Source organism: Magnolia sinica, chromosome 7 (assembly GCF_029962835.1).
Source record: "Magnolia sinica isolate HGM2019 chromosome 7, MsV1, whole genome shotgun sequence".
NCBI lineage: Eukaryota > Viridiplantae > Streptophyta > Magnoliopsida > Magnoliales > Magnoliaceae > Magnolia > Magnolia sinica.
Genome location: NC_080579.1, coordinates 43,568,384 through 43,596,004, shown reverse-complemented (window position 1 = coordinate 43,596,004; position 27,621 = coordinate 43,568,384). Strand labels below are relative to the sequence as shown.

Genomic DNA, 27,621 nt, shown 5'->3' with positions numbered 1-27,621 from the left:
GTCAACCAACACCCGATGATTAGCCCCTTCGGGGGTTTGGGCTAGCCTGGCCCCTGATAGATCCACTTTGAAGAAAAAAGATGTCTATATATTTAAGTTCAGGCCGAAGGCTTTGACTGGAAACGCCATACTATTTATGTAATTATGTTGGTTTAAGAGTAGCACTCATGCTTCGGTAGCTGTCACTGCAAAATACGACGACCTAATCAAGAGAGATAGAAACCAAGGCCGCCCGGAGTGCGCTATAGTGCGCCTTACTAGGTTGGGGCTCCGTTTTTCAGCAGATATGACGTCCCCCGATTAGTGACAGTGTGCATCAGAATTCACTAATAGGAAAGGAGAGAAAAACAAAGCAATGCCAACAACGGAGTTAATCCGTTATTCATCGACAGACGAAGCTCTCATTCAGTTGTTAAGAATCACTAGCTTACCCCTATAAGGGCGGGATGAAGTTTGAAAGGAATGGACGGGCGTAAGCTTAATAGTGAACGCAGAATTGAGGGTTTCGGGAGTCTCCAGATGTGAGGATTAAGAAAAAAAATCCCCTATTACTCCACGTGCATCAAGTAAACCACGAGGAGGGGAATTGAACTCCTATTTGTGGGGAGCAAACCCACGACCAAAGCCATTCTCCCGAACTCGTGTTTGCGGGGAGCAAACCCACGACCAAAGTCGCCCAAACTCGTGACTGGTAACCCACGGAGAGGGGAAACAAACTCATGTCTGTGGGGAGCAAACCTAAGACCAAAGCCATTCGCCCAAACTCGTGACGGGTTTGGGGATATATTTTTTTTTTCGTCCCTTTAAGGTGAGACCATTTCCTACATATGCATGCAATCACCAGCCAACCACGTGCATTAGAAAATCCGACACACTTAAGGTCATGACCAATGAGCCCTAATCAAGCATGTTGAAAACAAGTCTAATCATTTGAAAATTTTAAAGCAATGAATAAGGGCCCTAGAATATAGAAATATTAACCATTGTGAACCAACTCGATCAAATGAAAGATATGTATAAACTTAACATATCAAGCATGTTGATTAACAAATATGAGCCCGATCATATGAATAGTTTGGATCCGCTGAAATGGCCCAATCATATCATAGGTTTGGATCACTAGAGATAGGCCAAATCATATGAGCAATTTAGATCATTGTAAATAGACCTAACCATATTATGGGTTGGGTCAGCCATATGAACAGTCGGAATTGGAGAAAATGAGCCCAATCATATCAATGGCTTAGATCATTCAAATTGGACACTTATGCATATAGTTTTTACCACTGGAAATGGTCTACATGATATTAAGGTTTGGATCATTGAAAACAAGCCCAATTGTGGAAAAAATTTGGAATACAAAATAAGCGCCCTATTATAAGACACCACTAAGGATCACTAAAAATTAGCTCAATCGTATAAATAGTTTAGATCATTGAATACTATGTCTACCCTATGAATGGATTGGACACTTGAAAATAGGCCAATTGCAATTGACCTAGGCACAAAATATCTTGAACAAGAAAAGATTGCAAGTCTAAACTTAGAAGCTAACAAATAGACAGTTACAAAGGGAAATACCTCAACGGTCTGCATTCAATGGCAAAAGGTCAAAATATTCTATGAATAAATTCCTCCACTCAAAACAATTTTTAGGATGTCGAACACAATCAATGGTTAAAGCTAGTTACCAATTATTTCCAATGCCATATAGAGATCGATGCTTATATAAGCACAAAGAAGGTTAGCGGCATCAGGCCCCGCGCCCATACAAGTGAGACCCATGGCTCAATAATACAACCTGTTGATCGCTAAATATGGGGCCACAAAAATTGCCCAGATGGGACAATGTTAAGCCTTCGAATGGTGGCCATTAAATGGACAATCAAGAGAATAGCATGGCAAACATTCATACTTGAAAGATTGGTTGCTAGGAGTTTTCACTTTGTGAAACTTTTTTATATTCTGCTGACGAACTTTTCAACATGATTGGGACAATAAAACCAATGCTTTAAAATCATCAAAATGTCAGGCCCACATCTCTAAACTAAAGACTCCGAGAGATAATACATATAAGGCAGGGGATCATACAATCCCTCACTTCTCATAAACATACAAAATTCTCGCCATACAATCAACACCTATTTAGTTCGATGGCATTTCCCAAGACAAAAAAAATTAAAATTAAAAATTAAAATAAAAAAGGGATTTCAATTGAAGCTATCACTTTATCCATCGAAATGGCCCATGTCAAAAGGTTTGGATCACTAGAAATGGGCCAAATCATATGAATTTGGATCGTTGTATAAAGAAACATAATTGTTTGAATTCTGTATCAAACTGAAGAGGGCCCTACAAAATTAAAGATGTGTATCACAGAGAACCAACCTCAAATATTACGAATTGATGAATCAACTTAACATATCTATTGGGATGGGTCATGGAAAGAGGCTTCGCTTCAATCATATGATGAGTTTAGAAAACTACAAGCAACACGAATCATATGATGCATTTGAATCGTTGAATGGGACGAATCATACAAGAAGTTCAAATCTGCCGAAATGGCCCATCCAAGAAAAGCAACTGCAATCATATGATGCATTTGGATCATCGAAGGAGCCGAATCATATGAACAATTTGGATCCACCTAATGGCCCAAGCACGTCAATGTTTTTTATCCATCTAAATGGCCCATGTCAAAGGTTTAGATCACTAGAAATGGGCCAAATCATATGAATTTGGATTGTTGTAAAAAGAAACCTGACTATTTGAATTGTGTATCAAACTGAGGAGAGTCCTACAAAATTAACGATGTGCATCACTGAGAACCAACCTCAAATATTATGAATAGATGGATCAACTTAACATATCGATTGGGATGGGTCATGGAAAGAGTCTTCAATCATATGATAAGTTTAGATCACTAACAACGGCATAAATCATATGATGCATTTGGATGGCCGAATGGGCCAAATCATATAAGAAGTTCAAATCCTCTAAATGGCCCAACACATGAAAGGTTTTGATCCATTGAAGTGGCCCAAGCATGTCAAAGGTTAGGATCAGTAGAGATGGGCCAAATCATATGAACAGTTTAAATCATTTGTAAAGCTGAAGAAAGAGGGTCCTATAGAATTTTGGGCATGGATCAACTTAGCAGATCCATTGCCAACGATCAAGAAAAGCAGCTTCAATCATATGATGAGTTTAGATCTTGAAAAGCAGCTTCAATCGTATGATGAGTTGGAATTGTCGAATAAGCTAAGTTATATGAACAATTTGGATCCACTGAATGGCCCAAGCATGTCAATCACCTTTATCCATCGAAATGGCCCATGTCAAAGGTTTGGATCAATAGAAACGGGCCAAACAGTATGAATTTGGATCGCTGTAAAAAGAAACCTTATTATTTGAATTGTTTATAGAACTAAAGAGGGTTCTACAAAACTAACGATGTGGATCATTGAGAACCAACCTCAAATATTATGAATAGATGGATCAAATTAACATATCCATTGGGATATGTCATGTAAAGAGTCTTCAATCATATGATGAGTTTAAATCACTAACAGCAGCACGAATCATATCATGCATTTGGATCACTAAAGGGGCCGAATGATATAAGAAGTCAAATCCGCTAAATGGGCCAAAGCACGTCAAAGGTTTTGGTCCATTGAAATAGTCCAAGCATGTCAAATGTTTGGATCACTAGAAATAGGCCAGATTAGATGAACAGTTTGGATCATTGGTAAAGCAGACGAGGGTCCTACAAAATTTAGGGCATGGATCAACTTAGCATATCCATTGCCATGGATCATGAAAAGGAGCTTTAATCATATGATGAGTTTGGATCATGAAAAGAAGCTTCAATCGTATGATGAGTTTGGATTGCCAAATGAGCCGAATCAAATGAATAATTTGGATCCACGGAATGACCTTGAATGTCAATGTTTTTTATCCATCAAAATGGTCCATGTCAGAGGTTTGGATCACTATAAATGGGCCAAATCATATGAATTTGTATCGTTCCAAAAAGAAACTTGATTCTTTGAACTGTGTATAAAACTAAAGAGGATCCTACAAAATTACGAAGTGGATCAGTGAGAACCAAAATCAAATAATACGAATAGATGGTTCAACTTAACATATCCATTGAGATGGGTCGTGGAAAGAGGCTTCAATCATATGACGAGTTTAGATCACTAACAACAATACGAATGATATGATACATTTGGATGGCTGAATGGGCCGAATCATATAAGAAGTTCAGATCCATAAAATGGCCCAACACATGAAAGGTTTTGATCCATTGAAGTGGCCCAAGCATGTCAAAGGTTAGGATCAATAGAGATGGGCCAAATCATATGAATAGTTTGAATCATTTGTAAAGCAGAAGAGGGTCCTACAAAATTTTGGGCATGGATCAACATAGCAGATCCATTGCCAAGGTTCTTGAAAAGCAGCTTCAATCATATGATGAGTTTGGATCTTGAAAAGCAGCTTCAATCGTATGATGAGTTGGAATTGCCGAATACGCCGAATTATATGAACGATTTGGATCCACTAAATGGCCCAAGCATGTCAATGTTTGTTTTCCATCAAAATGGCCCATGTCAAAGGTTTGGATCAATAGAAACGGGCCAAATCATATGAATTTGGATCGCTGTAAAAAGAAACCTTATTATTTGAATTGTTTATAGAACTGAATAGGGTTCTACAATATTAACGATGTGGATCACTGAGAACCAACCTCAAATATTACGAATAGATGGATCAATTTAACATATCCATTAGGATGGGTCACGGAAAGAGTCTTCAATCATATGATGAATTTAAATCACTGACAGTAGCACGAATCATATCATGCATTTGGATCGCTGAAGGGGCCGAATGATATAAGAAGTCAAATCCGCTAAATTGGCCAAAGCACGTCAAAGGTTTTGATCCATTGAAATGGCCCAAGCATGTCAAAGGTTTGGATCTCTAGAAATAGGCCAGATCAGATGAACAGATTAGATCATTGGTAAAGGAGAGGAGGGTCCTACAAAATTTAGGGCATGGATCACCTTAGCATATCCATTGCCATGGATCATGAAAAGCAACTTCAATCATTTGATGAGTTTGGATCATGAAAAGAAGCTTCAATCGTATGATGAGTTTGGATCGCCTAATGAGCCGAATCATATGAACAATTTGGATACACTGAATGACCCAGCATGTCAATGTTTTTTATCCATCAAAATGGCCCATGACAAAGGTTTGGAACACTATAAATGGGTTAAATCATATGAATTTGGATCGTTCTAAAAACAATGTTGATTCTTTGAATTGTGTATAAAACTAAAGAGGATCCTACAAAATTAACGAGTGGATCAATGAGAACCAACCTCAAAAATTAAGAATAGATGGTTCAACTTAACATATCCATGGGGATGGGTCATGGAAAGAGGCTTCAATCATATGACAAAGTTTAGATCACTACCAACAGTACGAATCATATGATGCACTTGGATGGCTGAATGGGCCGAATCATACAAGAAGTTCAAATCTGCAAAATGGCCCAACACATGAAAGGTTTTGATCCATCGAAGTGGCCCAAGCATGTCAAAAGGTTAGGATCAATAGAGATGGGCCAAATCATATGAATAGTTTGAATCATTTGTAAAGCTGAAGAGGGTCCTACAGAATTTTGGGCTAGGATCAACATAGCAGATCCATTGCCAAGGATCATGAAAAACAGCTTCAATCGTATGATGAGTTTGGATCTTGAAATGGGATGGGTTGTGGAAAGAGGCCACAATCATATGACGAGTTTAGACCATTAACAGCACTACGAATCATATGATGCATTTGGATGGCTGAATGGGCCGAATCATATAAGAAGTTCAGATCCGCCAAATGGCCCAACACATGAAAGGTTTTGATCCATTGAAGTGGCCCAAGCATGTCAAAGGTTAGGATCAATAAAGATGGGCCAAATCATATGAATAGTATGAATCATTTGTAAAGCTAAAGAGGGTCCTATGGAATTTTGGACATGGATCAACATAGCAGATCCATTGCCAAGGATCATAAAAAGTAGCTTCAATCATATGATGAGTTTGGATCTTGAAAAGCAGCTTCAATCGTATGATGAGTTGGAATTGCCGAATAAGCCGAGTTATATGAACAATTCCGATCCACTGAATGGCCCAAGCATGTCAATGTTTTTTATCCATCGAAATGGCCCATGTCAAAGGTTTGGATCAATAGAAACGGGCCAAATCATATGAATTTGGATCGCTGTAAAAAGAAACCTTATTATTTGAATTGTTTAAAGAACTGAAGAGGGTTCTACAAAATTAACGATGTGGATCACTGAGAACCAACCTCAAATATTATGAATAGATGGATCGACTTAACATATCCATTGGGATGGGTCATGGAAAGAGACTTCAATCATATGATGAGTTTAAATCACTAACAGCAGCACGAATCATATCATGCATTTGGATCATTGAAGGGGCCGAATGATATAAAGAAGTCAAATCCACTAAATTGGGCAAAGCACGTCAAAGGTTTTGATCCATTGAAATGGCCCAAGCATGTCAAAGGTTTGGATCACTAGAAATAGACCAGAGTAGATGAACAGTTTGGATCACTGGTAAAGCATAAGAGGGTCCTACAAAATTTATGGCATGGATCAACTTAGCATATCCATTGACATGGATCAGGAAAAGCAGCTTCAATCATATGATGAGTTTGGATCATGAAAAGAAGCTTCAATCGTATGATGAGTTTGGATCGCCGAATGAGCGGAATCATATGCACAACTTGGATACACTGAATGACCCAGCATGTCAATAAAAACAACTTTAATCATGCAGTGAGTTTGGATCATGAAAATGACTTTAATCATATGATGATTTGGATCATGAAAAGCAACTATTCATTATGATGAGTGGGTAATCGAATGAGCGAATCATATGAGCAGTATGAATCCATCAATTGCCCAAGCATGTAAATGTTTTTATCCATCGAAATGGCACATGTAAAGATTTGGATCATAGGAAATGGGCTAAATAAACATGAATTTGGATCGGTGTATAAAAACACGATTGTTTGAGCGCATAAGCTGAAGAGAGTCTACAAAATTAACTATGTGGATCATGAGAACAAACCTAAAATATCATAGATAATTAAGATCCTAACATAACATTTCCATTAGGATGAGTCTTGGAAAGAAGCTGATATTATGATGAGTTTAGATCGTGCTAATACCACCGAATCATATGATGCATGAATCTCATTGAATGGGCCGAATCATATAAAGTTCAAATCACATTGAAATCACCCAAGCATGTCAAAGGTTTTGATCCATTGAAATGGCCCAAGCATGTCAAGGTTTGGATCACTAAGTAGCCCAAATCATATGACAGATTTGATCAGTTGTAAAGATGAAGAAGCGATCTACAAAATTTAGGCATGGATTAACTTAACATGCATTGTCATGGATCAGAAAAGCGGCCCTCAATCATATGATGAAGTTTGGATAATGAAAAAGCAGCATCAATCATACGATGAGTTTGGATAATGAAAAGCAACTTTAATCATATGATGAGTTTGGATCATGAAAAGCAACTTCAATCATAAGATGAGTTTGGATGATGAAAAGCAGCTTTAATCATATGATGAGTTTGGATACAGCTTCAATCATATGATGAGTGCCATTCGTCGAATGAGTCAAATCATATGAACTATTTGGATCCACTAAATGGCCCAAGCATGTCAATGTCTTTCATCCATTGTAATGGCCCATAAAAAAGAATTGGATCACTAGAAATGGGCTAAATCATATGAATTTGGATTGTTGTAAAAATAAACCTGATTGTTTGAATTGCGTATCAAACTAAAGAGGGTCCTCAAAAATTAACGATGTGGATCACTAAGAATCAACCTCAAATACTATAAATAGATGGATTTAACTTAACATATCCATTCGGATAGGTCATGGAAAGAGGCTTCAATCATATGATGAGTTTAGATCACTAAAAGCAACACGAATCATATGATGCATTTGGATTACTAAATGGGCTGAATCATTTAAGAAGTTCAAATCCATTGAGATGTGCATGACCATTGAAATGGCCATGCACATCAACGGTTTTGATCCATTGAAATGGCCCAAGTAGGTCAAAGGTTTAGATCACTAGATTCGGGACAAATCATATGAACATTTTGGATCATTTGTAAAGCGGCAGAGGGTCCTACAAAATTTAAGACATGGATCGACTTGGCATATCCGTTGCCATGGATCATGAAAGGTAGCTTTAATCATATGATGAGTTTGGATCATGAAAAGCAGCTTCAATCGTATAATGAGTGTCAATCGCCGAATGAGCCGAACCATATGAACTATTTGGATCCACTGAATAGCCCATGCATGTCAATATTTTTTATCCCTTGAAATAGCCTATGTCAAAGATTTAGATCACTAGAAATGGGCCAAATCATATGAATTTGGATCATTGAAAAAAGAAACCTAATTGTTTGAATTTTTTATCGTACTGATGTGGGTCCTACAAAATGAATCACTGAGAACTAACGTCAAATATTATGAATAGATTGATCTAACTTAACATATCCATTGGGATGGGTCATGGAAAGAGGCTTCAATAATATGATTAGTTGGATTACTAACAGCAGCACGAATCATATGATGCATTTGGATCGCTGAATGGGCTGAATCATATAAGAAATTCAAATACGTTGAAATGGCCCAAGCACATTAAAGGTTTTGATCTATTGAAATGGGCCAAATCATATGAACGGTTTGGATCATTTGTAAACTTGAAGAGGGATCTATGAAATTTAGGGCATGGATTGACTTAGCATTTACATTGCCATGGATCATGTAAAGCAGCTTCAATCATATGATGAGATCATATGATGAGTTTAGATCGCTAACAGCAGCACAAATCATATGATGCATTTGGATCGCTGAATGGGCCGAATCATATAAGAAGTTCAAATCCGTTGAAATGGCGCAAGCACCTCAAAGGTTTTGATCCATTGAAATGGGCCAAATCATATGAACAATTTGGATGATTTGTAAACCTGAAGAGGGATCTACAAAATTTAGGGAATGGATCAACTTAGCATATACATTGCCAATCATATGATGAGTTTAGATCATGAAAGGCAGCTTTAATCATATGATGAGTTTAGATCATGAAAAGCAGCTTCAATCATATGATGAGTTTGGATCATGAAAAGCAACTTTAATCATATGATGAGTTAGGATCATTAAAAGCAGCTTCAATCGTATAATGAGTGTCGATCGCCAAATGAGCTGAATCATATAAACGATTTGGATCCACCGAATGGCCCAAGCATGTCAATGTTTTTTATCCATCGAAATGGCCCATGTTAAAGATTTGGAATCATATGAATTTGGATCATTGTAAAAAGAAACCTGATTGTTTGAATTGCATATCGAACTGAAGAGGGTCCTAAAAAATTAACGATGTGGATCATTGAGAACCAAACTCAAATATTATGAATAGATCGATCAAACTTAAAAATATCCATTGGGATGGGTCATGGAAAGAGGCTTCCATTATATAATGAGTTTAGATCACAAATAGTAGCACAAATCATATGATGCATTTGGATCGTTGAATGGGCTGAATCATATAAGTAGTTCAAATCCGCCAAAATGGACTAATCATGTCAATGTTTTGATCCATTGAAATGACCCAAGCATGTCAAAGGGTTGGATAACAGAAACGGGCCAAATCATATGAAGAGTATGGATCATTCGTAAAGCTGAAGATGGTCCTACAAAATTTAGGGCATGGATCAACTTAGCATATCCATTGCCATGGATCATGAAACGCGGCTTTAATCATATGATGAGTTTGGATCATGAAAAGCAGCTTCAATCGTTTGATGTGTTTGGACCGCCGAATGAGCAGAATCATATGAACAATTGGAATCCACTGAATGGCCCAAGCATGACAATATTTTTTATCCATTGAAATGGCCCATGTCAAAGGTTTGGATCACTAGAAATGGGCCAAATAATATTAATTTGGATCGTTGTGAAAACAAACTTCACTGTTTGAATTGTGTATAGAACTAAGGAGGGTCCTACACAATTAATGATGTGGATCACTGAGAACCAACCTCAAATATTATGAATAGATGGATCAAATTAACATATCCATTGGGATGGCTCATGGAAAGAGGCTTCTACCATATGATGAGTTTAGATCACTAATAACGGCACGAATCATATGATGCATTTGGATCGTTGAAGGGGGCCGAATCATATAATAAGTTCAAATCCGATGAAATGTCCCAAGCAGGTCAAAGGTTTATATCCATTGAAATGGCCCAAGCAAATCATATTAACAGTTTGGATCATTGGTATAGTTGAAGAGGGTCCTACAAAATTTTGTGCATGGATCAATTTACCATATCCATTGCCAAGGATCATGATAAGCAGCTTTAATCATATGATGAGTTTGGATCATGAAAAACAGCTTCAATCCTATGACGAGTTTGGATCACTGAATAATCTAAATTATATGAACAATTTGGATCCACCGAATGTCCCATGTCAAAGGTTTGTATCAATAGAAACGTGTGTAAAAAGAAACTTGATTGTTTGAATTGGGTATAAAATTGAAGAGGGTCCCTATGAAATTAAGATGTGGATAACTGAGAACCAATCTCAAATATTACGAATAGATGAATCAACTTAACATAACGATTGGGATGGGTCATGGAAAGAGGCTTCAATCATATGATGAGTTTAGTTCACTAACAGCGGGACAAATCATATCATCCATTTGGATCGCTGAAGCGCCGAATGATATGAGAAGTCAAATCCGCTGAATTGGCCGAAGCACATTAAAGGTTTTGATCCATCGAAATGGCCCAAGAATGTCAAAGGTTTGGATCACAAGAAATGGGCCAAATCATATGAACAGTTTGAATCATTAGTAAAGCTAAAGACGGCACTACAAAATTTTGGACATGGATCAACTTAGCATATCCATTGCCAAGGATCATGAAAAGCAGCTTTAATCATATGATGAGTTTGGATCATGAAAAGCAGCTTCAATCATATGATGAGTTTGGATCGTCGAATAAGCCGAATTATATGAACAATTTGGAACCACTTAATGGCCCAAGCATGCCAACGTTTTTTATCCATCGAAATGGCCCATGTTGAAGGTTTGGATCAGTAGAAATGGGAGCTTCAATCGTATGATGAGTTTGGATCGCCGAATAAGCCAAATTATATGAGCAACTTGGATCCACTGAATGGCCCAAGCATGCCTATGTTTTTTATCCATCGAAATGGCCCATGTTGAAGATTTGGATCAATAGAAATGGACCAAATCATATGAATTTGGATCATTGTAAAAAGAAACTTGATTCTTTGAATGTGTACATAATTGAAGAGTCCTATAAAATTAACTAAGTGGATCACTGAGAACCAGCCTCAAAAGAAATGGATGGTTCAACTTAGCATATCCATTGGGATGGGTCATGAAAAGAGGCTTCAATCATAAGATGAGTTTAGATCACTTACACTAGCATGAATCATATGATGCATTTGGATCGTTGAATGGGCCGAATCATATAATAAGTTCAAATCCGATAAATTGCCCAAGCACGTTAAAGGCTTTGATCCATTGAAATGGCCTAAGCATGTCAAAGGTTTGGATCACTAGAAATGGGCCAGATCATATGAACAATTTAGATCATTGGTAATGCTGAAGAGGGTCCTAAAAAATTTTGTGCATGGATCTACTTAGCATATCCATTGCCAAGGATCATGAAAAGTAGCTCTAATCATATGATGAGTTTGCATCATGAAAAGTAGCTCCAATCATATGATGAGTTTACATCATGAAAAACAGCTTTAATCATATGATGAGTTTGGATCATGAAAAGCAACTTCAATCCTATTATTAGTTTGGATCATTGAATGAGCCGAATCATATGAACAATTTGGATCCACTGAATGATCCAAGCATGTGAATGTTTTTTATCCATCGAAATGGCCCATGTCAAAGGTTTGGATCAGTATAAACGAGCGAAATCATAGAAATTTAGATCATTGTAAAAAGAAACTTAATTGTTTGAATTGTGTATAAAATTGAAGAGGGTCCTACAAAATTAACGAAGTGGATCACTAAGAATCAGCCTCAAATATTACGAATAGATGGTTCAACTAAGCATATCCATTGGGATGGGTCATGGATAACATGGATGAGTTTAGATCACTAACAGCAGAACAAATCATATGATGCATTTGGATCGTTGAATGGGCCAATTCGTATAAGAAGTTCAAATCCGCTAAATTGCCCAAGCATGTTAAATGTTATGATCTATTTTAATGGCCCAAGCATATCAAAGGTTTGGATCACTAGGAATGGGACAGAAGAGGGTCCTACAAAATTTTGGGCATGGATCAACTTAGCATATCCATTGCCAAGGATCATGAAAAGCCGCTTTAATCATATGATGAGTTTGGATCATGAAAAGCAGGTTAAATCATATGATGAGTTTGGATCATGAAAAGCCGCTTTAAACATATGATTAAGTCGGATCATGAAAAGTAGCTTCAATCATATGATGAGTTTGGATCATGAAAAGCAGCTTCAATCGTATGATGCGTTTGGATCACCGAATAAGCTGAATTATGCGAACAATTTGGATCCACCAAATGACCCAAGCATGCCAATGTTTTTCATCCATCAAAATGGCCCATGTCAAAGATTTGGATCATGAAAAGCAGCTTTAATTATACGATTTGTCTAGATCACTGAATGAGCCGAATCATATGAACAATTTGGTTCCACTGAATGGTCGAAAGCATGTCAATGTTTTTTATCCATCGAAATGGGCCATGTCAAAGGTTTGAATCACTATAAATGAGCGAAATCATAGGAATTTGGATCATTGTAAAAAGAAACTTCGATGTTTGAATTGTGTATAAAACTGAAGAGGGGTCCTACAAAATTAACGAATGGCATCATTGAGAATCAGCCTCAAATATTACGAATAGATGGTTCAACTTAACATATCCATTGGGATGGGTCATGGAAGGAGGCTTCAATCATATGATGAGTTAAGATCACTAACAGCAACATGAATCATATCATGCATTTGGATCACTGAAGGGCCGAATAATATAAGAAATCAAATCCACTAAATTGGCTAAAGCACGTCAAAGGTTTTGATCCATTGAAATGGCCCAAGCATTGTCAAAGGTTTGGATCACTAGAAATGGGCCAAATCATATGAACAGTTTGGATTATTTGTTATCCTGAAGAGGGATCTACAAAATTTAGGGCATAGATTAACTTAGCATATTCATTGCCATGGATCATGAACAACATCTTCAATCATATGATGAGTTTGGATCATGAAAAGCAGTTTCAATCATATGATGAGTTTGGATCATGAAAAGCAGCTTCGATCATATGCAAAGTTTGGATCAAGAAAAGCAGCTTCGATCATATGCTAAGTTTGGATCAAGAAAAGCAACTTCGATCGTATGATGAGTATGGATCGCCAAATAAGCCGAATTATATGGACAATTTGGATCCACTAAATGGCCTAAGCATGCCAATGTTTTCTATTCATCGAAATGGTCCATGTTGAAGGTTTGGATTAGTAGAAATGGGTCAAATCATATGAATTTGGATCGTTGTAAAAAGAAGCTTGATTCTGTGTATAGAACTGAAGAGTCCTACAAAATTAACGAAGTAGATCACTGAGAACTAGCCTCAAATATTACAAATAGATGGTTCAACTTAGCATATCCATTGGGATGGGTCATGGAAAGAAGCTTCAATCATATGATGAGTTTAGATCACTAACAATAGCACGATTCATATGATCCATTTGGATCACTGAATGGGCTGAATCATATAAGAAGTTCAAATCCGCTAAAATGCCCAAGCACGTTAATGGTTTTGATCCATTGAAATGGCCTAAGCATGTCAAAGGTTTGGATCAATAGAAATGGGCCAGATCATATGAACAGTTTGAATCATTAGTAATGTTGAAGAGGGTCCTACAAAATTTTGGGCATGGATCAACTTAGCATATCCATTGCCAAGGATCATGAAAAGCCGCTTTAATTATATGATGAGTTTGGATCATGAAAAGCAACTTTAATTATATGATGAACTTGGATCGCTGAATGAGTCGAATCATATGAACAATTTGGATCCACTGAATGGTCGAAGCATGTCAATGTTTTTTATCCATCGAAATGGCCCATGTCAAAGGTTTAGATCACTATAAATGAGCGAAATCATAGGAATTTGGATCATTGTAAAAAGAAACTTCATTGTTTGAATTGTGTATAAAAATGAAGAGGGTCCTACAAAATTAACGAAGTGTATCACTGAGAATCAACCTCAAATATTACGAATAGATGGTTCAACTTAACATATCCATTGGGATGGGTCATGGAAGTAGGCTTCAATCATATGATGAGTTTAGGTCACTAACAGCAGCACAAATCATATCATGCATTTTGATCACTGAAGGGCTGAATGATATAAGAAATCAAATTTGCTGAACTGGCCGAAGCACGACAAAGGTTTTGATCCATTGAAATGGCCCAAGCATGTCAAAGGTTTGGATCACTAGAAATGTGCCAAATCATATGAACAATTTGGATCATTAGTAAAGCTAAAGAGGGTCCTACAAAATTTTGGGCTAAACTCTTCATATGATTGAAGCCTACTTCCATGACCCATCCCAATGGATATGTTAAGTTGAACGAATCATATCATCCATTTGGATCACTGAAGGGCCGAATGATATGAGAAGTCAAATCCGTTGAACTGGCCGAAGCACGACAAAGGTTTTGAACCATTGAAATGGCCCAAGCATGTAAAAGGTTTGGATCATTAGAAATGTGCCAAATCATATGAACAGTTTGGATCATTAGTAAAGTTAAAGAGGGTCTACAAAATTTTGGGCATGGATCAACTTGGCATATCCATTGCCAAGGATCATGAAAAGCAGCTTTAATCATATGATGAGTTTGGATCATGAAAAGCAGCTTCAATCATATGATGAGTTTGGATCATGAAAAGTAACTTCAATCGTATGATGAGTATGGATCGCCGAAAAAGCCGAATTATATGAACAATTTGGATCCACTGAATGGCCCAAGCATGTCAATGTTTTCTATCCATCAAAATGGCGCATGTTGAAGGTTTGGATTAGTAGAAATGGGCCAAATCATATGAATTTGGATTGTTGTAAAAAGAAATTTGATTCTTTGAATTTTGCATAAAACTGAAGAGTCCTACAAAATTAATGAAATGGATCACTGAGGACCGGCCTCAAATATTACAAATATATGGTTCAACTTAGCATATCCATTGGGATGGGTCATGGAAAGAGGTTTCAATCATATGATGAGTTTAGATCACTAATATTAGCACGATTCATATGATGCATTTGGATCGCTGAATGGGACGAATCATATAAGAAGTTCAAATCCGCTAAAATGCCCAAGCACGTTAATGGTTTTGATCTATTGAAATGGCCCAAGCATGTCGTCAAAAGGTTTGGATCACTAGAAATGGGCCAGGTCATATGAACAATTTGGATCATTAGTAATGTTGAAGAGGGTCCTACAAAATTTTGGGCATGGATCAACTTAGCATATCCATTGCCAAGGATCATGAAAAGCCGCTTTAATCAAATGATGAGTTTGGATCATGAAAAGCAGCTTCAATCATATGATGAGTTTGGATCATGAAAAGCCGCTTTAATCGTATGATGAGTTTGGATCATGAAAAGCCGCTTTAATCGCATGATGAGTTTGGATCATGAAAAGCCGCTTTAATCATATGGTGAATTTGGATCATGAAAAGCAGCTTCAATCATATGGTGAGTTTGGATAATGAAAAGCAGCTTCATTCGTATGATGAGTTTGGATCGCCGAATAAGCCGATTTATGTGAACAATTTGGATCCACTAAATGGCCCAAGCATGCAAATGTTTTTTATCCATCGAAATGGCCCAAGCATGCAAATGTTTTTTATCCATTGAAATGGCCCAAGCATGCAAATGTTTTTTATCCATCGAAATGGCCCATGTCAAAGGTTTGGATCAATAAAAATGGGCCAAATCATATGAAATTGGATCACTGTAAGGAAAAACCTAATTGTTTGAATTGTGTATAGAACTAAAGAGGGTCCTACAAATTTTTTATTTTTTTTTATTTTTACACATGCACGCACACCACCACACACTCACGCCGTAGTGGAATTTCACCACCCATGGGTACTCGAACCCTCAACCAGGTGTTGAAACTCTTGAGAGTCTACCACCGGAGTAAGAGGGTCCTACAAATTAACGATGTGGATCAATGAGAACCAACCTCAAATATTATGAATAGATGGATCAACTTAACATATCTATTGGGATGGGTCATGGAAAGAGACTTCAATCATATGATGAGTTTAGATCACTAAAAGCAGCATGAATCACATAATGCATTTGGATTGCTGAAGGGGCCGAATGATATAAGAAGTCAAATCCGCTGAATTGGCACAAGCACGTCAAAGGTTTTGATCCATTGAAATGGCCCAAGCATGTCAAAGGTTTGGATCACTAGAAATGGCCAAATCATATGAACGGTTTGGACCATTGGTAAAGCAGAAGAGAGTCCAACAAAATTTAGGGCATGGATCAACTTAGCATATCCATTGCCATGGATCATGAAAAGAAGCTTTAATCATATGATGAGTTTGGATCATGAAAAATAGCTTCAACCATATGATGAGTTTGGATCATGAAAAGCAACTTCAATCGTAGGATGAGTTTGGATCGCTGAATGAGCCAAAGTATATGAACAATTTGGATCTATTGGATGGCCCAAGCATGTCAATGTTTTTTATCTATCGAAATGGCCCATGTCGAAGGTTTGGATCAATAGAAATTGGCCAAATTATATGAATTTGGATCGTTGTAAAAAGAAACTTGATTCTTTGAATTGTGTATAGAACTGCAGAGAGTCTTACAAAATTAACGAAGTGGATCACTGAGAAACAGCCTCAAGTATTACTAATAGATGGTTCAACTTAGCATATCCATTGGGATGGGTCATGGAAAGAGGCTTCAATCATATGAAAAGTTTAGATCACTAACAGCAGCACGAATCATATGATACATTTGGATCGCAAAATGAGCCGAGTCATATAAGAAGTTCAAATCCACTAAATTGCCTAAGCACGTTAAAGGTTTTCATCTATTGAAATGGCCCAAGCATGTCAAAGGTTTGGATCACTAGATATGGGCCAGATGATATGAACAGTTTGGATCATTATTAGTAAAGCTGGAGAGGGTCATACAAAATTTTGGGCATGGATCAACTTAACATATCCATTGCAAAGAATCATGAAAAGCCGCTTTAATCATATGATGAGTTTGGATCATGAAACGCAGCTTCAATCATACGATGAGTTTGGATCGTGAAAAGCAGCTTCAATCGTATTATGAGTTTGGATCACCGAATAAGCCGAATTATATGAACAATTTGGATCCACTAAATGGCCCAACTAGGTCAATGTTTTTTATCCATTGAAATGGTCCATGTCAAAGGTTTGGATCAATAGAAGCGGGCCAAGTCATGTGAATGCTATGGAAAACTAATGATTGGCCGTCCACATTACCAATTTGGATCACAAAGTATAGGTTTATTGATGTGAATGGCTTGGATGATTAAAAGAAGCCGATTCCAATTAAGATCCCAATCATATCAATGGTATAGATCACCGAAAACTATCCAAATAAGATCCCAATCTCAATGATTAAAAGAAGTCGTCCACATTACCATATTGATGACGTAGACACCTTAATACGCATCTGAGTATATGACTAGCCCAATCATATGAAAGGCTTGGATGAAGGAAAATTGATCAACCATATTAACAATTTGGCTCCTTTTTTTTTCAAGATATGAACCTAATCCTATAATGGTTTAGATCATTAAAATTAGCTCATTCATATAAACAATTTTAGTCACAGAAAATGGGTTAAGTCATACGAATAATTAGGATCCCAATCATAAGAATGGTATGAATCCCTGAAAAGTAGCCCTCCACATTACTGATTTGTATCATTGAGTATGGGCCTAGTCATATGAATGGTTCTGGTAAGAAACTCAACCAAACAAAAGAATTGGAATGTAGAAAACAAGTCGAGACATCTGAACAATATGGATCACTAAAAGTAGGCCGAACCATGCCGTTAGGTTGGAGCATTGGAAGTTGGCCCAGCCATATTCCTAATTTAGATCCCTAAATACGAGTCCGAACATATGATTGGCCAAATCATATGAACGACTTTGATGAGCGAAGAATATTATTAACGATTTCTATCACTTAATACAAGCCTATCCATATGAGTGGTGCATGTGCTCCAACCTATCATTTCAATGTTTGATCCCTAAGAACTTACCCAAACTATTGATTTTTGGTGCATGTGGCATCATTGTAAACACCTGTTGATTAGATTGATGAAAGAACATTGTAGAATGGCAGTGCTTCGTATCACTGAAAATTATCACAATCACATGAAGGATCTAGATCATTGAAAAAGGGTCCCAATCATATGACAGGTTCATATGATTGAAAATCATTCCATATGCCCAAAGGCAACCAAAAGCAGAAGAATAACGGAAACACTAGCAGAACACAAGCAAAATGTTGCTAATATAATCTTAATCATCTGGATGATATTTTCATTATTAGAGGCAAATAAAAGCCTGTAATGTAATGAATTCTAAATCATGTAGAAACTAACCTTTTTGAGCGGTTAATCCATGGCGACATATACATCCAGCAAAGAGTACCACCTGTTTGCTTAAAAGATGTAACACTGAACCGGAAAAAAAAAAAACAAAAAGTAAAGGAAAAAAATGCAATAAGTGAATGAACCACTAAACATTGGTTTCACAAAGGCAACAACAAAGAAAGTAAAGTATAAAACTAGTAGCACCGCATATAGTAGCAAAAGCGAGCAAATTTGCAAATATATTCTCCTGTATCGCTGATACTTCTATTACTAGGAGTAGAAGAAAATCTATAATTTAGTGAATTTTGAATCACGGTGAAACCAGTTTTCTGAATAATCACTCCGTGGCGATATACATCCAACACAAGAGAACAACTTGTTTGTTGCAAAGATCTCATGCGCCTTGTAAGATTTCATTGAGCACCATTTAATAAATCTATTCCTATAAATCTTTTGAGGCAGATCCATTGTATGTACATCGAGCACCATTTAATAAATGGTGCCGGCCTTATAACCAATAAGGGCAAAATAAGTGAATCAATCTAGACTGATCAATCCATTGAAAAAAAAAAAAGAGCATCAAATGGGTGTTTCTAACCATTCAATCCATAAACAACTTTCAGGACCATTTCTCTAAATTTATTGACATTTAAAAAAAAAAAAAAGGTGATGAGTAGGATAGTATGCCAAATGGTGTGACTTTTAGGCCATGGCCCTCGCTATGCTGATGGCCTGGTGCCAAAAATAGGACTGTACACTCCTCCAAATGGACAGACATGTACATTAGACTGACCGTTGGACTAACCGATTCATAGGCCACCTATGGATGGTCCATTTCTCAAAAAATGCAGGGGATGGGTGTTTCTAACCACTCAATCCATAAATAATTTTCAAGACCTTTTCTATAGATTTATTGACCATCCAAAAAAGGCCATATATAGGATAGCATGCCAAATGGTGTAAGTTTTGGGTCATAGCCCTCTCTATGGAGATGACTTGGTGCCAAAAAGCAGGACCATACACTCCTAAAAATGGAGACACATGTACATTAGACTCTAAACTGTTGGACAAACCAATTCAATCCACCTCATGAAGGTCCGTTTCTCGAAAAAAAAATGCAGCAAATGGGTGTTTTCACAACTATTCAATCCATAAACAATTTTGAGAACCATTTCTCTAGATATATTGACCATCCAAAAAAGGTCATGGATAGGACAGTATGCCAAATGGTGTAACTTTTGAGCCATTGCCCTCACTATGGAGCTGACCTTGTGCCAAAAATTAGGACCATACAAAATGGACACAATGTACATTAGACTATGTACTGTTGACAAGTATTTTTAAACCGACCATTGTTTTCATGCACGAGCAAATATGGCACATGTGTATGGCATGCGAGATTCCCATCAACTCAGGTGGGCCACACGGTTTAGATAACATTACCTAAACATCTGGTTGTTTCACTCAAGTAGGCCACAGAGCATGGTTAAAAGACTTAGTGAATTAACCTGACCCGTTCAGCCCGAAGTGAAGTCGCCACTCATCTGAGTCTGGGCTAAATAGGCCTAACTCACCCAAGTCAGGGGTGACTCATGGGGGCTGACTCGTGGTATCAAACCGGATCGGGTCTGACAGAGACCGAGTCGATTCATACAAGTCGTATCAGACTCATCCGATTCTTAAAAGCATACCATAGACAGAATCAATGAAGGGGTACACGGACAAACAAAAAACTAAAAAGAGGCTTTAGCCATCTCTTTGAAACAGGTCTAATCAGTGTGGCCTGTAAGAACTCTATAAGGTGGGCCTTATTGATCAACGGTCTAGATTGTCCTAAGGGTTGGATAATGTGATCGGGTGCACCAGCGGACCCCACTACGTTGTGATACATCCAGAAATTCATGTAAGGGGTGGAGTGCTACAACTGTGATACACACACAGTGTTTTAGAGGAACAGGAATTACCAATTCGTGTGGAGCCTTTGGGAGAGAAGTTCTGATGGGTTTCAAACTCCTCACCCCTCTAACCAATCCAACACTATTGACAGAAGGTTGAGCCCTATCATATCTTCTCTAAAGGGTGTTAGGAAAGGAAGACCTCAGCATCCCTATCTATAGCAATGGCATCACAGCAAGGTAAGCCATTCACTCAGATCTCCAAATCTAATGCACAGCAAGATCCATCGGCAATTCCGCATTAAGAAAATATTACAGTTGGTTTCAGAGCCACTGTGCAATAGGTATGGATGATCGAATCCAGCCAATCCAGACACTGGGATTTCGGATCTCAAATCCAGCCATAGGGATTTTCACTCCCAAAACAGACAACTGAGATTTTGAATCCCACATCTGGAATTCGGCATCCAGAATATAAATTAGGGTTTTCGATCCCTAAATCCAGACTTTAGGGATTCTAATCTCCAAATTCAGACACCAGGGACCTTGATCCCCAAATCAGAGATTTTCGAAACTCTAAATTTAGGAATTGGAATATCGAATCTCAAATCTAAGAATTGGGAATTCCGGATTAATTATTCCCAAATCAGGCCATGGGAATTTCGATTCCCAAAATCGGAGATTGGGGATTTGAATCCTAAAATCCAGAATATTTGGGGATTTCAGTCCCATTAGGAATTTTACTTCGTCTTACCTGTGATTGTTAGAGGCCGGCAGCTATTATCATCTTTCGATGATGCAGGCGTCGGTGATGGCTTGCATCTCGTTCTTTCTTGCCCATCAGCCATTATCGACGTCTTGTACTCGCATCCTATCGCTGACGGCCGAAGCCTTGGATTTCCAATGACGCTGGAGCCATCACCTTTTCATCCCGCGTCGTCGAGGTTGCCGGCAGTCATGGCAGAGGGAGAGAGAGAGAGGTTTGGAGAGAGAGCAGGGGGGGAAGGAAGGAAAGGTTCTCAGAGAGAGAGAGAGTGAAGGAGAGGTTCTCAGAGAGAGAGATTGAAGGAGAGGTTTTCAAAGAGGGAGAGAGAGGAGTGGCTTTCAGAGAGAGAGAGAGAGAGAGAGAGAGAGGTTGCTTAGTCGGCAAGCAAAAGCGAAAATGACCGTTAAGCGTATTTTCGTCATTTATGGAGATGTAAGGGACGCGGATTTGGAAAGCGGATTGCGTCCTACCCTGCCCGGACAATAATCCATCTGGGCAGGGCTCTGTGGGGCCCACCGTGACGTAATACTTTTATCCAAGCCGTTCATATATTTTCTCAGATCAATTTATGACACTATCCAAAAATTGAGGAAGGTATAATTCTCCAGTGAACTACACGAAAAGAAGCAGCAGTTATAATGACACTCACCGTTGAAACATCTCTAAGGGCCAACGTGATGTTTTTTTACCATCCAACCTACTCATACGGTCATGTTTTTACCATCTAACGTACTCATAAGGTCATGTAGACCTGGATGAAGTGAAAAAAAATAAAAAAATCAGCTTGATCCGAAACTTATGCAGACCCAGGAAGTTTTTAATGGTGGACATTCATTCCCCACTTAGTGGTCCACTTAAGCCTTGGTTCCACCTCAATTTTGGTTTCATACTGTAAAATTATCTCCAAATATGGATGGACAGCGTGGATAAAACCATTACGTCACTTTGGGGCCACAGAGCCCCAACCTGAATGATTTTGGTCCGAGCGGGGTAGGACGTAATCCGCTTCCGCGGATTTCCGGCTAAAGCCACGAAGTTCCTGCGCTGGAAACGTAGGTGGGGCCCACCACGATGTTTGTTGGAAATCCACCCCATCCATCCGTTTTGTGGGCTCATTTTAGGTCTTGAGACCAAAATCGAATAGGATCCAAGTCTCAAGTAGGCCGCACTAAAGGAAAAGGTGGGTAGGGAAATTCCTACCGTTGAAACTCCCTAGGTCGTCAATAATGTTTACATGCCATCCATACCATTCATAACGTCATTCCTACTGGGATGAACTGAAAACACAAATATTAGCCTTATTTAAATCTTCTGAAGCCCCACAAATATTTCAACGGTGGACGTTCAATCCTCACTCTTTCAGCCCACTGGAGTATTGAATTCGACTCATTTTGGGCTTTATGTCCTAAACTGAGCTCACAAAATAGGTGCGCCCTGTGTTGGAACCTAGGTGGGCCCACTGTTATGTTTGTGAGAAGTCTAGCAATGGCTTATGCACCAAGGAAACTATCATAAATTAATGTTCACTACTCCGTTGAGACATATCACATCGGCCATGCCGAATTTCTCCCCATTTGAACAACCTGTTCCTCTAACAAAATGCCAATTAACTAGACTCAATTCCGTGGTTAGGATAGTCCGATGTAGACATCATCCAAAGGTGGGCCTTTGCCTCAAGAAGCAGCCACAAGCTATCCCTTGCACCTGGGTCTAACGGACCTTCATTTTTGCTTAATTGTACTCGGACACTAAGAAATCAAGGGTGAGTGTTTGTCCCATAGTGGTTTATACTAATATATTAAAAAGAGAATGTCTTGAGTCCAATTGGTTGGACCATAGTTTAAGGTCCACCAAGCAGACAGCTCCTACCAATTAAGTGCTTGCCAAATCCCAATCCTCCATAAGTTGCCCCACCATGAGGCAACCTATCCACTAAAGTGACCATCACCATAGAAAACAATGTATAGCCATTGATGAGTGAATATGTATGATTTTCATACATAAAAAAACTTACCATTGGTTCAACATCCAAGGAGATCCATTCACTTAATAAATTAGAAGTTATCCACTAGGTGGACCATAACCCCACAACCCTTAAAAAGGAATTTTACTTATGCCAACCTTCACTTTGAGCACCACCAGGCTGCAACCCCTCGAACCAGCTATGTGGGTGCGACCCTAACTGTAGGCCCACCTTGATGTATATCCATGTCGTCCATTGCTTTGTTATTTTAGGGCATGGTCCCAAAAATGAAGTGGATACAAATTTGAAGACCACACCACAGGATATAGTGGTCATTGAACAGTTGTAAAATTTTCCTAGGGTCACAAGCCTGGATAAAAGGGAAAAACAAATATAAGCTTGATCCAAAACTGATATGGATCAAGGTCTTCGGAATCGGAGTGGGAGAGTGCTTTAAGTAGATTTTTTTTTTTTTTTTTGGGGGGGTGGGGGGTTGCAGTGTGTCTACATGAAATTTGTATCGTCTTGAATTTTGGGACCATGCCCTCAAATAAGCTTTCAAACTGATGGACGGCTTAGATATAGTATTGAATACATCTAGGAGGACCCTAGAGTCATGGTCACACCCATATTGCTGGTTTGGGGTCATAGCCAAGACGTAATCCTTGATATCTGACGAGGCCTACTATGTTATACGTGAAAACCATTAGATATGTAATCTCACGTTTAAGCATGGAGCTAAAAAAGTAGGGTGGCTTGTAACCAAGGTAGGGCACACACGGAAAGAGTTGGGAGAGACATCCACCCTTGATTTTTATAGGGCCACTATGATGATTATATAAAATCCATTCTAGCCATTTAGATGCTACACCAAAACTTAGACCTTTGACCCAAATTTAGGCCCATGTCATTTAGGTGGGGCCACACCAAGAGAAACAGTTTGAAGGGTGAAAGTTGCCCTGTATATTGTTTCTCTAATTGTGTGGTTTTACCTTAACAATGAATGGAGCTGATTTTTGGTTCGTGGACCTAAAATAGGATGACACATTTGGTGGTTAGGGTGGATTTAACATAAACAACATGGTGGGGCCCTCCCAGGTATAAGTTTCTTTTGTATCATATGATCTCTCCTTACCATGGTCATAGGCGGGTTGGGCCACATTCGGGCTGGGTTGTACAGTACACGTTCCACGTCCTAACTGATTGGGAAACGGGCCTGCATTTTAAGCCTAAGCACGCCCCGTATCATACACACGAGCTTTAATTAAAAAAGGAAATTTTACAAAATAATTATTAATATGATATTTATAGATACCTCTTTCAAAAAGGGTGGGATCGACCGCAATGTTTATGTGAAATACACTCATCAACTCATTTTAAGCCTAGGGCCCAAAAACCAGCCCCATCTATGATTCAGTTGGACCACATGATTGAAAACAATGTCCAAAGCAACCCCACCCTCCAAATTGTTTCCCTTGGTGTAGCCCATTTGAATCACAAGTTGGTTTGACTTTTGGGCCTTTTACCTAAATATTGGTCTGGAGTCTATTGATTAGAGCGGACATCATATAATCATGATGGTAGGCCTAACGTGTCCAACTAATATTTTTATCCCTGGGGTTCTCGCTAACAAAAAAGAGTTAAGGCCAGACTCGGGTTGGATTATTTTTGCCATCACATCTCCAGGCTAGTCTTCATTTAACAATGAGAGCTAGGCTTGGACAAAGCTTAGCCTGCCCGGTGGTATGGTGATTTGTTAGGCATCGCAAGGCCCACCTTGATGTATGTTGTATATCCATGTCATCCATCAGTTTTTCCAGCTCCTTTTAGGGCATGGTCCCAAAAATGAAGTAAATCCAAATCTCAAGTGGACCACACAGCAGGGATTGAATGCCCACCATTAAAAACTTCATGGGGGTCACAAGTTTTGGATCATGCTGATATTTGTGTTTTCTTGTCATCTAGGTGTGACCTTATCAACAGGTTGGATGGCAAATAAACATTACGCTGCTAGGAAGGTTTCTATGGTCAACGTCAATATCCCACTGTTTCTTGTGGTGCGGTCCACTTGACCTTTGGATCTGCTTCATTTCTGGGTTCATGCCCTAAAATGAGCTGGCATAACAAATGGACGACGCGGACATAAAACACAGACATCACGGGAAGCCCCACAATGCCCCCACACAACACCAAACCACCACTTGGGTGGATGGAGATGGGCTTGATTCGGTTAAGACTTAGAACCAGCGAGGTGGTTAGTACCCTGACAATGGGGCCCACCTCAATGTTGTATGCATTGCCAACTAATTTTATGGTATGAGCCCAAAAATGAAGCAAACACAATATATAAACCACACCACAAGAAACAAGGGTCATTGAACGCCCATGATTAAAAGATTCATATGGTCAACTATAATGATTATTTGATATCAACCTGTTGATATGGTCACATAGACCTATATCAAGGGAAAACACAAATATCGGCATAGCCAAAAATTTCGTGGCCCACAAAATTTTTAATAGAATGACTTCATTTGCCATCCAAATCATTCATAAGCTATTTGGGCAGCTAACTTGAGTGTCACTTAGTATCATATAACTCATACAAGAAACACAAGTGAAAATGAATACTCTAATCCTATTGGTCGACACACATACTCCCTTCACTCATTTAACCTATTTAAAGATGCAAAAAAGAAGGGAAGAAGCTTAAACAACGAAACCTAATAAAAGAGTCCAAATACTACTCAAAGACCAATTTTACAAGTGCATGGCCCTAGGAATGTATTGTTTGTACAAAAGCCCTCTTTCACTCATATGGTTCATACATTGCCATAAAAAGTCCAATCAATCGCTGCTTTTGGTGATTCAATTGGATTTGTAGGCCTCACTGCAGTGTAGTCAGATGACTAATTTCGATCTGACCTTCCACTGGCCAATTGTGACTTGTACGGCCCATCTTAGGACCCCCTTTTGGTGTAGGTGTGGCTTGTATGCATCGTGAGGCCTGTGTTTCAATTACCCAAGCTATTGATTTGATTGGTCCCTATGTGGATGGTCTATACAACCAATATCCCCCATATTGGAAGATTATATCCTTTTGATCTCTAGCTTTTGTATTGGTTGAATGTGTTGGGAGCCTTGCACAAAACCTTAGGATCTAGCCTTCCAAAACAAACCAGAATTATGGGATAATAAAGCAAGGAAATAAATCAAAGCATAAACCACATGACACAAGAGATTTTTATTTGGAAAACCCTCAAACAGGTAAAAACCATGGGACCTCATTTAGATCAACAATCCATTATGAGTAGAATGTTACAACCTTCTTCACTCACACAGGAGTGGATAAACAATAAGAGAATAAAAGAAAAATGGAGAGATCTCACTAATTACGAGGACGTGGAAGCACTAAGATATAGTAGATCACCTCTACGAGCATAACCTCCCTTCCACAAGCTTCCTCTCTCTCTCTTTCTCTCTCTCTCTCACACCTTTGATAACCCTAAACCCTTTAGTAAACCCTTGCAAAGCTTTAGGAAACCCTCTTGCCTTACCTAGAAAGCCCTAGGCACCTCCTATTTATAGTTTAGGAAACTCATTTTCGCATCCCTTACGAAAGGGCCTCAAAATTCTACAATCCGCATAAAATCGCAGAACGAATTTGCGTAACCTCGATTGGTCGAGTAGGGTCCTTAACCGGTCGAGCGGCCCACTCGACCGGTTAAGCACCTCCCTCGACTGGTCGATCGCCTCAGAGAAAATAATAAGATGGTCGCTGGACTTTGAGTCGAGCGCCACTCACGACCGGTCGAGTGCCACCCACGACAGGTCGAGCGAGGCTCACGACCGGTCGAGTCCTGGGAGGAAATCCCATCAAAATTTTCCCTTTCTGACCTAAGAGGGATTCACATTCCTCAAGCAAGCCTAGTTTCTATAAACCTCAAATTTGCCCTTGAGCAAAGCCTTGGTCATCATGTCTAACCCATTACGTCCGTGTGGACCTTCTCAAGCTGTAACACCTTCTGTTCCAAAGTATCCCTGATCCACTAATACCGAATCTTTATGTGCTTTGACTTGGAGTGCTGACTTGGATTATTGCTCAAGTGTATAACACTTTGACTATCTCAATAGACCACGTACTGCTCCTGCTTCGGGCTAAGTTC

At 38.7% G+C, this 27,621-nt stretch overlaps 1 protein-coding gene across 5 annotated transcripts in view; it reads right to left on the bottom strand.

Annotated features, from left to right (window-relative positions):
- Positions 1–21,700, bottom strand: part of LOC131251312 (uncharacterized) — a 35,485-nt gene extending 13,785 nt beyond the window's left edge. For all 5 annotated transcript variants that reach the window (XR_009173740.1, XR_009173741.1, XM_058251963.1 and 2 more), the window contains exons 1-2: positions 21,481–21,700; positions 18,841–18,915 (exon numbers count right to left, since the gene is read on the bottom strand). Coding sequence is in view for 3 of the 5 variants with exons in the window: in XM_058251963.1 (XP_058107946.1) it covers positions 18,841–18,915; positions 21,481–21,574 (169 nt within the window). In the remaining 2 variants the exon portion in view is untranslated. The remainder of the gene's footprint in view (positions 1–18,840; positions 18,916–21,480) is intronic.
- Positions 21,701–27,621: the final 5,921 nt, after the last annotated feature.